Source organism: Scardinius erythrophthalmus (assembly GCF_964197995.2).
Source record: "Scardinius erythrophthalmus genome assembly, chromosome: 5".
NCBI classification, from domain to species: Eukaryota; Metazoa; Chordata; class Actinopteri; order Cypriniformes; family Leuciscidae; genus Scardinius; species Scardinius erythrophthalmus.
In genome coordinates, this window is record NC_138225.1 from 45,220,904 (window position 1) to 45,234,504 (window position 13,601).

Below are 13,601 nucleotides of genomic sequence, written 5' to 3' on the forward strand. Positions count from 1 at the left end.
GAACTCTAGAGTATTATATAGGAAAAGGAATATTGCTTCAATACTGATTTTTAAACTCTATGGTAGCTGCACTACATTTCGTATGTGCTTACCGGAAAAAAAAAACATATCAGGACACTAGCGCATCTCACAAACATCTTTGAAAATGAAGGTCTGTAAGGGTCTACCAAAGGATCAAGTGCACATCTGTAGCATCTGTAAGATGTGACCCAAACCATGGCATTTTGTTCGTCCCTGAGGGAGCTTTTTTTTTTTACCACACTTGTGTCTGAGAGCCAGCCTCAGAGTGCTTTATTTCACATTTAGTTTACGAGTACACACCCTTGTGGGGCCTCTACGGTCTCCACCATCTCGCAGTCCAGGAAAGAAGCTTCAGGTGTGTGTTGTGCCGATGGGCTCTCTGCTTTGCCAGTGGAGAGAGGCGGCTGGGCAGGAATCCATGCGTACAGGGGCTCTGTAGGGAGGGACGGGGTGTAGTTTGTTTGATTGTCTGGTGGCGGAGGCCAGTCTGGAAAGCGGGCTGACTTGGGGCCGTAAGCCAGGGACGAGGCTCCAGGCTCCAGAAAAGGGGTCAGGGTTTGGGTCCATGTGAAGGGAGGGCTGGACAGGGGACTGTTCTGGGGGTCTCTGCAGTCCTGGGGAGGGGGGTAACCATCCTCTGCCAGCTGCATCTGGTGGAAGTAGGCCTGTACCTGAGACTGCTTCTGGAGATAGAGCCTCTTCTGCTGCAGTCTGCACATAGGATTACAATGGAAAAGGTGTCATAACTGAAAGTTATAGTGTCGCCCAGATCCGGCCCACATCTGGCACGCGTGGAATCCACACGTACCAGATGTGGCCCGGATCTGGAGCGACACTATGTTGCTGTCTGGGCAATTTCAGGACATTTTGAATGCAGTTGTTCCTCACCTGTGCTCTTGGAGTTGTTGCTCTAAAGTGCGTGGTGCAGCCTCTTTACAAAACATCTGCCCACTTCCAAGACCACTTGCCAACTGACTGGCCCTCTGAAATAACAAAAAACAAAACAAGCCATAATAAAAATCTTTTTCAAATAAATATATTTTTTATTCATGAAACTCTAGATGGCACAGGCTGATGGATCCTTTACATGCAATCACAAGATTTATTACAAGGCACAAGCGAATTGGCCTCCGCTGATTCTGCAGCCAGTGAGATTGCTTGCTCAACACTTAAAGGGGTCATGGACTGATAAATCAAATTTTCTTTGAGCTTTTGGCATATAAGAGGTCATCATACTATACAAATATCCAGTAAGTTTCAGAGCTGAAAACTTCCATGTTAGTCCAAAAAAAGCTTTTATTGTAACCAAACTGTGACGAGTTATTTCTGCTATGTAATGATTCATGTAGCTACAGTCAGATGTTCTTTGTCTATGTGTCAGTAAATCAAACCAGTGACTAAACGGTCAACTTCACATTGTTTCTCTTAGTAGGATGAAAATAATCAGTTAGAAATGAGGGAAATCTATTCTAGGGGCTCTATTTTTTAAGTCGACCATTATTTTAGAACATTATTTTAGAACGTATTACATCCTTGGCGCCTTGCCATGCAGCCACACATGACACATGTATCACGTTTATTTTTAAAATATTCACAAACGTGTTAACTACATTATGAATTATATGATATATTCCGATTATCAAATATGTGGAAGTGAATGTGTTGTGTCGTTTATAATGGTCATGTTAGTTGATATAACGCGCGATGAGTTTGCACTGAAATACAGAGGATCTGTCGGCTTTACATTAGTAAAATTCATCAATTTTTCCCAAAATACACAAAAGTGGCCGGTGAACTGGGAGAAGAATATAGTAAACTTTATTGTTTTATAAGCAATGTGTATCTGATATGAATATAGCACTTCGTCAAATTATAATTGAAATAATTATTGCAGCTTCCATACACTCTAAAAAATGCTGGGTTGTTTTAACCTAATTTTGGGTCAAATATGGACAAACCCAAACGTTTGACCCAAAGTTGGGTTGAAACAGCCCAGCATTTTTTAGAGTGTAGACATCAGTAAATGGAACTTGAATTTAGCAAACAATAAATGTATTTTTTTTTAACAAACTTGATTTAAATGTCCATTTAAATGTCGGAAACCTAAAATAAACATTATGTGGTTGAAAACATTGAATAGTTGTGATATATGAAAAGCACTGAGCGCGTCCGTCTCTGGCTCAGCACCAGCGAAAGCATATTAGAATTTAGCAGTGACGCACTGAACGTTTTAATCACACTGGTGTGTTTATACGCGTCAAAGGGTTAACATAAATCCCGTTTCGGGGGTGGAGGGGGGACAATTTGAAACTGAGGGGCACAAATCAGATCCCCCTGCGGCGCCGACCCTGGTGCAGAAATCGAGTTACAGTGACGAGATCTCTGCATTCATGCGCTCAACATGTCGGATTGGCTACAATGCTCATCACTGCAACCTTTCATACCATGATCTAAATATAATGCTATAATCAACACTTTTCACGATTAGTTAACAGCAGTAATAGTAAAAATGTGCTAAATTTTTTTTAGAGAGATCCACATGTAATACTTAGCTATTTCATATGCAAAGATGTTAGCCAATCAAGGTTAGGCAATTTTAACTATGACAATTTTAATTTGTAAAAATCATACTAACATTATAAGTTCACACCAGGAAACATTATAAAACAAAAAAAGCAATGCAGTTCATGACCAATTGAATCAGTGTTTTCTGTAATCTGGTCCTCTGAAACCCTCCACCTCCCCCAGCTCCACCTGTCTAGATCTGCTATGGGATTTATCTATGCCTATTAATGCAGCAGCAGCATATCTTACATGCTCACAGCAGCATGTCTGTAAAAACTGTAAACCGTAAAATACGATTAACTGGTTGACAGAAAGTTTCCGTACTATATACGTTGAATAGCCATAGTAGATCAAACCTGACATTTAATGTAATTTTACAGTAAAACAATTAAATTGACAGTTTTTGGAGCAAGTGCAAGTCATTGTATTATTTACAGTGAAAAACTGTAAATTGAAATTCCCAGAATTCCCTGCATGACACTTCACATTTGATGTATTTTTGTTGAAATAATGGTTTCTTCTTGGTTTTCTTAGTTTTTTTCTAATTAGTTATGTACATTAGGGTTTTATGTTACATCTGATGTTGTTCAATTAATGTTTATTACATTTTTATTTTTATGTCATGCGTGTTACCATGATGGTGGTTAGTATTTGTGTGAATGACACTGTGCACCTTCTATATATATTAGTATTTACCTTCTCAGCTTGTGGAAAAACTGCTTGTGATGAGCTTTGATTCATCATGTGACTTTTTCATCACCACCTGTTGGGTGGTTGTCAGTATATTACAAAGGTACAAAACAGATATTAGTACTTCAATAGGTTGGTTAATTAACATTATATCAGTTGTAATCAAATACTTTTTTCCCCCTGTAAATTTAAGTTAAATTTGAACAACCTAAAATGTTGCTACCGTATTTTTTACGGTAAATTTCTGGCAACCACAATTGCCATTTTTTACCGTAAATTTAATGATTTTTTTTTTTTTTTACAGTGTACCAAAAATCAAGTTTATATAAATAACCAGTTTTAACAGTTTACATGCCAACCAATAGGCCTGCAACATATTTACACATTCCACTTTATTAGCAGAAATACTGTTTTTGTACATTTGCACACTGTGATATCTGAATCAAAGATATGATGCTTACATTAGTCTGTATCTATTAGTTTATTCAATAAAGCATAAAAAAAGTTATTCATGCATACACCTCTTCTTTAATGAGCATTTTAATTTCTGAATTAAAATTCATAATTGAAAAAAAAAATCATAATAAAGAAAAAACCTCAAAAGAATTAAATTCTTGAAAAGAAAACCTCAAGTAATTTGACTATCTTATATTATCATTTCTCAGAAAAAAACTGCATCATTGCTTATTGATATTTGAAAAATGTTTGTCTGCATGGCCAAAGTCATGTGGTCTAACCAACACGTATAATCCAGCAAACGAAGCAGATCATTGGAGGTTTTTATGATTTAGGCAAGGTTAGTTCAGGTATTACAGTTTTTCTCAATCGATTTGACACATTTCTCCAAATTAATGCTGTTGCTTTCAAAACAGTTAAAACAGCAAACTAGCCACACTCTTATGCTGGTGAAACAGTTCAAAATTCACTGCATAATGAAGCACTGCATTTTATTCTAGTAATGCATTTATCAAAAATAAATACTAACATCAATACTACAAGTGGTGATTTGATAACATATTCAGCTATAGATACACAAATACAGGAATGAAGATATTTTTTTTTTGCGTTCTTTCATTGTGTTCTTCAAAGTTCTTAAATGACGAGTTTAGTTGCATAGCAATGAGTTTTAAAAATGAACAAATAAATGCACTGCAATCATTGAATCAGTGAACTTTATAGATCTTGCCTCTCATTTACATCTGGTCAAAGAATTATCAACATCACAGCATATATTTTCACGAGTCATGGATCGTGGGTAAAAAAAGCTGTGAATGCTGGATCCATCCTTGTGCCTTAACTTCTCCACAAGCCTCTTCCATCGTTTGAAGAAGACTTACTTGGTTGTGAGAAGCTCTTCTTGCTTCTCCTAAATCCTCCACTCTTCTTGCTCCATCTCCTCTTCCTGTACCATCTATTCCTTTCCCCTCTTCTCTTTCTACCTCTTTCAATGTTCTTCTCACTCTCAATATTACCCTTCCTCTCCAAAACCTCTCACTCTTACACCTCTTCCTTTCCCATTCTTCTTCCCATTCATAGTTTTTGTAATTGATAGCTGGGTAAACAATTAGGGAATTTGCATTTCCTGTGTTGTGTGTATTTCTAACTCAGCAGATATTTATTTGGGGCTAGTTGAGAACATTCCAAGAGCAACTGAGAATTTAACAAATAATGGAAAAATGGTGCACAAATGATTGTGATTTTTGTAAAACCAGTAAAAAGAGCTGCAATTGTTTTTTCCTGATATATTAAAGTTTTGGTTGGCTGTATGAACTACTGTGAAAACATTTGAGAATTTGATTCGGTTTTTAAAAAAATTATGCATGTGATTTGTAATTTGCATGAAATGAAGGAAAATGTACAACCTGTTTAGGACAACTACAAAGTGTTCAGGTTACTGTATTAACTGTTTTGAGAACAGTGACCTGAGTTTGGAGAAATGTGCCAAATCGATTGAGAAAAACTGGTGCAACTCCCCACAAACTTAATGAACACTTAAACAAACTCTTTATTTTGAAAAGTATTATATGATTTAGATATGAATGTTCACATAACTTCATAGTGCATGTAAAATAACCTATTATATTTTACTTGGTTACACCACATGACATTTTTAGAATAATTAAATTGAAACTTTTCTTGCAAATGATAAAAAAGTTTTTCAAAACCATAAGAAACCAACATTAACACAAAGATTACATTTCTAAAAGCTTGGCTCGTGTGATTTAAACCATTCCCCCCCCCCCCTTTTGTTTATTGTGGACACTCATATGCACCCACCTGCAGTCGCTGAGCAAGGTACTGCGTCTCCAAACTCTGTCTCCTGGATAGCAAATAAGGGTGCATTTTACCCGTGAATGTCAGCGTATCTTTTCCACTTAGACATTGGCGTCCTTCTCCCTGAAATGATTAAAGAATAGGTTTTTATATCAGCATAAATACCTTAGTCATCGGTCATCTTCCAAGAATCTTAGTCTTATCTATATTCTGCCACCTTTTTTATTTCAAGTTCAAAGGCACAAGACTTATGCTTAAAAATGTAAAAAATAGAAAACAAACTGAGACCAGCACAAATTGCTCTCTGACCTGGTGACTGAATGGATAGTCCTGTGGACTGACGGTGGGGAGTCCTAACACTATCTGGGCTTTGTTCAGCTCCAGGAAGCCCTTGGTCCTGGCCAGGTTCTGAAGGTGCTGTCTGAATGCCACTAAACCTGTTAAACCATAGGTTCAATAAAAAGAACAGATTTCGAGTCAGATGAACTGGTAGAGATATTCCTGTGACTGCTGCAGGGGTGGTCTGACTCATTGACTACTGCTATAATTAGTACAGAAGTGAATCACTGTGATTATATTCTGCTTTTAAAAGTAGCCATTATTCATAGAAGGTCAGATATCAGTCAGAATGAGGGTTATTTTATCCACTAACAATAAATATTCCAAAACACTGATTATGACATGCAAATACATGCCTGCAGACAGTAAAGTGGTGGGCATGCTAGATTTTGTGCTTCAATCACACACACAGAAGAACAGATGCAGTAGCAGATATTTTTGTCTTTTGCTGCAAACTATAGTTTAAGTTTGGTGAATTCTGACCTGTGCATTTCTATAGTGAAAAGACATTTAACCAATAAAGGATCTACATGTAACAGAATAACCTCTTGGCTTAACCTCTTGATCCCCAATCTATATACACTTGGAGTCATGATAGTGTGCTCTCTTTAAAGGGTTAGTTCACCCAAAAGTGAAAATTAGCCCATGATTTACTCACCCTCAAGTCATCCTAGGTGTAAATGACATTCTTCTTTCAGATGAATACAATCGTCTTGGTTTGTCCTGGTTCTTCCAAGCCTCATAATGGCAGAGAACAGTTGTTCATCTATCCATCATAAAAGTGCTCCACACATCTCCGAGGGGTTAATAAAGGCCTTCTGAAGTGAAGTGGTGCGTTTGTGTAAGAAAAATATCCATATTTAAAACTTTATAAAGTAAAAAAGCTAGATATTAAATTTAAATATTTACCAACGCTTCACTTCAGAAGGCCTTTATTAACCCCCCAGAGCCGCTTTTATGATGGATAGGTGCACTTGGAAAAAACAGAAACGGCCATAAAGCTTGGAAGAGCCAGGACATTTTTTAATATAACTCAGATTGTATTTGTCTGAAAGTAGATTGTCATATACACCTAGGATGACTTGAGGGCGAGTAAATCATGGGCTAATTTTCATTTTTGGGTGAACAACTATCCCTTTAAGAACACTGAATTGGCCCTTTATTTCATTAATATTATATAAGCTGTGAGTACAGTTATATACTATTAAGTTCACATCCTGTAGCCCATATATGTTGTTCAAAATAATTTCGCAAGCATAAATGTAGCATGTCCATTCCTTGCACAAAGTTTGAGAGAAAGGTGATGGATGAAAAAGCGAAATGAAAAATAATGTGCACAAGAGAACACAAATCATCCCGACCTTGAGTGAGAGAAGTGTCTGAAGCCCTTCGCCCCTCTCTGAAACTGACTAGTGAGTGATTATGAGCGTCCCGCCCCTCTGTGTTGAGCGGCTGCAGGGGTTCAGGAGGCTTCTTGCTGAGGAAGACTGGAGCTGTGGAGCTGGCAGGTGTAGTGCTTAGAGCTGGGTTCTCTTCAGGCAAGCTGAAGTCACTTTGTGTTGAACCCATGCTGTACTCTGAGTCCATGCTGCCGAGGGACGGGTTCAGACCTGTGGAGAGTAACTGAAGTTCACTCAAGTATATAGATGTAACAGTATTTATTCAGGGTCCAAAATGAATGGCAAGACTCAAATGCAAGTTAAAGCTGACTTTGGAGAGTACATAAACCTTACCAAGTTACAGTGAACTTTAAGAACTGCAACATAATGCATGGTTTACATTACAATGTAAAAACAATAATCCAAGCCTCACTGACCACATTCCAGTCCAGACATAAACATAAACACATCTGTTTATCTGTGAATTCTCTGAATATGCACTTCACCTTACTGACTAGACAGCATTTTTAGTTTGTCCTTTTGTTTATACTTTATCCTTTTTGTTTTAAGATTTAAATTAAGCTTTCATTTCATTTTCTCTAACTTTATTTTATTTATCTTATCTTATTTTTTCTCTTTATTATGTAAAGCACTTTGAATTCCCATTGTGTAGTAAATGTGCTTTATAAATAAACTAGTCTAACATTGATGTAAGTGACATGAGCAAAATCAAACTGTCAACTAAAAAAGGTTCACTGTGTGTTAATGTCAGTAGAAGTTTAGCTAGAATTCCAAGTTTCTCTCTAGTGGGCATAAATAAATGAATTTAAGTTTAATTCAACAATATAATATTAGAGATGCACCAATGTATCGGCCGATAAAAGCATTATTTTCACGAGCTGATGATCATGGCAGATTATATCCTGTCAATCAAAAGGGGACCGGAAAAACATGTCAGATTGAATCTCATACTGTGTGTGAAGAAAATCTCTGGTGTTGAATTTAGGGCAAGTTAACGCGCCAACAAATTAATAGTTAAAAAACAGCAACATTAAAGCAGGCTCTGTTTGACCCAATGAATCACCAGTAGTTCAAGCCAGGGTTGCCAGGTCCACGTTTTTTCCCAACACCAAACATTATTTGTAGTGCGCCTCCCTTCTAATAATCACAAAGAGGTTGTTACTTCTGATGAAAAACAAAGCCTATGCTTTCAAATTCTGGACATTTCATTATGAAACTCAAAACAATAAAACAATAAATAGATTAAATGTGACGTAACGGATCGATTTAGCGCCTCAGTTTAAGCGGCAGCATGGAGCGCGAGTCTTTTCTTCCACTTTAATACATAGCACAAAATAAACATGAATGAACATCAGAAGGTATATTGAAAGTACAGTACAAGTCGAGAAAAATGTCATGTAAGATCACATTTATCTCAGGAAAGTTATCCAGTGTTCACAGATCTTTAGTTGGCTATAAAAAATACTAGAGAGGAGCTTATTTACTGTTAATTATATATGTATATTTTGAATAAATTTGTCATGAAGAAGCGTTTATGAAAACTATCTTATGTGCAACTGAGTTGCATAAAATATTTCCTTTTTTCATTTGAGTGTGATTATTACATAATAAAATAAATACCAGTAGAAAATAATAGCTCTGTTGTTAATTCAAACCTCTAACACAGGGGTGCCCAACCCTTCTCCTGCCGATCGACTGTCCTGCACAGTTCATCTCCAACCCTAATCAAACACACCTGCCTTTAATTTTCATGTGATCCTAAAGACCTTAATTGGCTGCTTCAGGTGTGTTTGATTAGGGTTCGAGATAAACTCTGCAGGACAGTCGATCGGCAGGAGCAGGGTTGGGCACCCCTGCTCTAACATCATAGTAATGTACCAAATGAGAGAGTTCCCTGTATAGTTTGCAGCATTATTTGGGAGATGTTTGTCCTTTAGAAAATTAAAACTCTGTATCGGCAGATATCATTCTGAATAATCGACTATCGGTATAGGCAAAGACATTTAGTATCGGTGCATCTCTAGTATATATTATATGCATACTAATCTGCATGAAAGACTTTTACATTGTTACAAAAACGTATATTTCAAAAAAGAAAATTCTCTTTCTAATTGTCGTTGAATCCTAAAAAGAGATCCTAAGAGATGTTTCTTGAGCTCTAAATCAGCATATTTGAATGATTTCTGAAGGATCATGCGATTGCTGAAGACTGGAGTAAAGATGCTGAAAATTCATCTCTGTGTTCTCATGTATAATTACATTTTAATTTCACGATATTACTGTTTTTACTGTATTTTTTATCAAATAGTCTTGGTGAGCAGAAAATAAAAACATAAAAAAAATCTTAAAGACCGCAAACTTCTGATCGGTAATACAGTATGTATCTTTAAGACACGATATTTCAATATATATGTGTCTAGACTATAATTGTCTCGACTCAACATACAGTACAAAATGCAGAACTAACCTGTGATGGGCAGCACAGCAGGTTGGTTGGTGACCTCAGACAGAGTGTGCCGGCGCTGACTGAAGCGAGCTGTATGAAAGGCGGCTAGGGGCACAGTGTGCTCCTCCTCTGCCTCAATGCCCTCATCAATGGACGTCTCCATGACGTTGCTAGGCAGCGAGCCGCTGACCTTGCGGACAACGACCGGAGGGAGTGGGTCCAGTAAGCAGCCATCCACCTGAGATATAAATACACACACACACACACACACTGTTGGCAAAACTATTTTGGGCTGAAACAGCTCAGCACTCTTTGAACGTTTTCACTTTGCTGTTTTCAGATCTGACACCTGAAATCAACTGAAAAGCAATAGATGTGACTACTAGCTGTTCTCCAAGAGGCAAACAAGAACGCTTTGAAATTGATGTGAAGTGAAGATTATCAGGGAATAAAACATTTTATTCGACATGAAATGGAAATTCATCTATTTTCTTAATGTTACAGATCTTATTATTAACAATACATCCATTCATTGTTTTTTTTGACCTTGTAATTTTTTAGCCAAAATGTCAACTTAATCTTCTGGTGAAACGACAGACTTCTCTCTGATGTATGCAGGATTTCTCCAGTCATTTCGTCTGCATAAACCCCGTCCTTTTCTTACAATCGACTGCAAGCTAACAATCAGCATACACTTACGTCACTGGTAGTTGTTATTGTTGTGGGTTAGACCCTACTCTGAAGCAGGAGCTAGTTTAGTTTCCCCATAAGGCATTCCTATAGCTAAAATTAGTCCCAGTTCTTGCGGTGCGAACACGCCAAAAAGCAGTTACTTTCACCAATAATAATAGGAACTATGAAAAAACGTTCCTCCAGTGCGAAAGCCCCTAAAGTACTAGTAAAATGGACTACTTTTTGATACATTTGGTACTTTTTTGAGTTGGAAAACCATGGTCACTTTTATTCCATGAACTGTATAAGATTCAAAAGTCTACTTTCGTGTTCTATGGAATAAACAACAGAATATAGGTTTGGAACAACATTATTCATTTTCATCCAGTTTCAGTGAGTTAACAAACAACACATTTTTTTTTAAAACTTCTATCACTGGCCAGTATCGTTTAAAATCAGTATTTAATATTCATTTTCCTCTTTTCCTTAAATATCAACAATTATAATGTATTTGTAGAGCAGATAGATATCAGTTATTCTATCTCCTCTTTAGTGCGTAACATAAAAAAAAACTCTAATTCTAAAAATGAGTATAAAATATATGTCCTGTAAATAAAAAATGAATATTTGATCATTATAATAATTATTTTATTCTACACTGCAAGTTACAGTACTAATATTTATGTCTTATTCTTTGGCAGAATATTGGTGAAATCCAGTGAACAGAAATGTTGGGAATGCGTAAATAAAATGAACCTACTGCACAACGAATTACCAAAATGCATGATAAACCCCTTTTGTAAACTCTGCGTTAGACTATGTCTGCAACTCCATGTCCGTGTCATCGGTTTCATTTTTTCAGAGTTATGTAATGCTGCTCTGTCAAATGCCCACAGGCGACCAGCAGCTTTCCTGAATTACAATAAGCCAGTTGAAATAAGTTTGTGAGAGCGTGACCTCAACATGTTTGAAGAGATCCCCAGATTGCCATCTGTTCTGCTCCACAGGTGCTGAGGCTAAATGAATGACTTATCACGCTTCCCCTTCTTCATAAACAAACATTTACATTTTCATTTGGCATTCACTTTAAGTACCACTCACAGTCCATTCAATGGCTACTGTTAAAGTGTGTTTGTTCCCTGGAAATTAAACTCTTGACCTTGGCATTGCAAGCGTCGGTTGAGTTACAGGAGCAAACAGAAAAAGACCTTTTGGAGGCCAAATTGGTATGTATATGGCAGAGTCCCCACAGGATGAGTCAACGCTGCACGTCAATTAAAGGAACAGTAGCTGTGGAGATTGCCTTGCGAAAGCCAAGGTGACAAATGTTGTAGTCACGCTTCTCACGAGTGGACTGAGCACCCAGCACTGATCACATGGGTGGCCCATCACTGGCACATCAGGGGCATTTACAAAAACAGGGCCGTGGTGTTGTGTAACAGCAGGCAGCAAAACTGACAGGCTGGCGTTACTGTAACAACAGCCTGCAAATAAAGGGCTGAAATGCTGGCTTTGTGTTTCCCCATGATCATATTATATTGTTATATATTACAATGCTATCATATTTTGTGCAGGCAATTAACTTAGAAAAGCCTGACAATATCACTGCTAAACACCTTTAAGTATTGTGGTATTCCGCCATGTTTCTCACTGACACGCCTCCAATTCGTAAAAATCAGGGTTTAAAGAAAACCCACTCATATTAACGGCATTGTGGTGGCGTTAATGTGCATTCAACTCATAAATATGATCTTTCCGACATGATTTAAACGCACCATAAACTACAGTATGTAGGGCAGGATTTGAAGAACCCTAATCTACAGCAAGGAGACGCCGTTTTCGACACCTCTACCGGATTGTAATGTGCAACGTAGCACCTATGGCGTGAAAAAACAGGTATGCTTGAGCATTTTGTTCTTTTTAGTCACATCTTGTGACATCCCGTCCTGTTTTTGGTTCATTTAGATGTCTTTGGTGCATGTTGTGTTGTTTGTTTCTTGTTTGGTGCGCATCAGGGTTCGGATGGCAGCGTTCAGAGTGACTTATTCAATGAACCGCACTAACAGAGCAATCGCACCAAAGTTTGTTTTAATCAAACCAAACCTGTCAAGTGTGAACACAATCTAAAGTGTCAATAACTTTAAGTTGTACAATCTGTGCTACACAAATATATTTACATACCACAATATAAACGACATAGCAAAATCGCTGCCACAATGTACATCATCATATCGCCCAGCCCTGCAACCATGATATAAATGGTTCAGCAAAATCTCTGCCGGTTGACATATTCCAGGAGTCACGAAGCGCATACTGTCATATCGCCTCTTACCAGGTATCATATAAATACCCTTGCCTCTGTCTGAGTCATTCATATATGAATGATTAGCAATGAGTGCTTGAGATACCTACACTGACGCAAAGCCCCAGTGGTGACACCAGCCGCTGAAATCATAAAGAGCATTTTTTATTATTTAATATATATACGCAGTTGTTATTTTAAGAGGCTGAAATGCTGCGGAGATACTGCGGGTGAGTAATGAGGAAGAGATCAGGCTGACACGCAGGCAGAGGAACTTCACACGCTGCAGACAAAAGCTCTTATTGCCGTCATACAGCAGCGCCAATGAGTAACGCTGCTATTTAAAACATGCAGGCAGAGCTTACGAAATATAGCCTCAAGCCCGAAAGGAGGATGAGAGATTTCTCTCTGTGCAAAAAGAATCCATTTAATAACCTTTTTTCACTCTTTGTTTTGGTGCTCACTTCAGTTGAAACATAACTGACCTTGGGAGTTGCCACGTCTTCCTCTATGAGCGTCTGATCTGGGGAAGCAGGGGTTTGTGGGAAGGTAAATGTGTCTGTGGTGGACTGCAACAGAACAGGTGAACGCAGGTGACGTGCTGCCTGAGGAGGGACGCACGCTTGGGAGGGAACCGCCATGGTCTGTAAAATACCAATAAATATCATGATATTGTAACTATCATGGTTGTACCTTTGTTACATGGACAGGCACTTTTAAGTAGTCTTAGACTTTGTATATGTCAAAGTACCATCTGATACTGCATGAATGTGTAATGAATATGCTGATGAATCCATAAAAAGGATCCAAAAAGGTCTCAACTGTTACAAGCAACCCACCAAACCTTAAAAGCTTGTTTATGTGGTTTACGGTCACAGAGGTTAAACTGAAA

The 13,601-nt window shown here is 37.8% G+C and overlaps 1 protein-coding gene across 1 annotated transcript in view; it reads right to left on the minus strand.

The window, feature by feature from the left end:
* Positions 1–302: 302 nt before the first annotated feature.
* The window catches only part of sik2a (salt-inducible kinase 2a), a gene marked incomplete at both ends in the record, with an annotated part of 37,547 nt that continues 24,248 nt past the window's right edge, over positions 303–13,601 (minus strand). The window contains 7 exons of the mRNA XM_081365788.1: positions 303–732; positions 910–1,004; positions 5,554–5,673; positions 5,860–5,987; positions 7,251–7,499; positions 9,757–9,973; positions 13,195–13,353. Coding sequence (XP_081221914.1) covers positions 303–732; positions 910–1,004; positions 5,554–5,673; positions 5,860–5,987; positions 7,251–7,499; positions 9,757–9,973; positions 13,195–13,353 — 1,398 coding nt within the window. The remainder of the gene's footprint in view (positions 733–909; positions 1,005–5,553; positions 5,674–5,859; positions 5,988–7,250; positions 7,500–9,756; positions 9,974–13,194; positions 13,354–13,601) is intronic.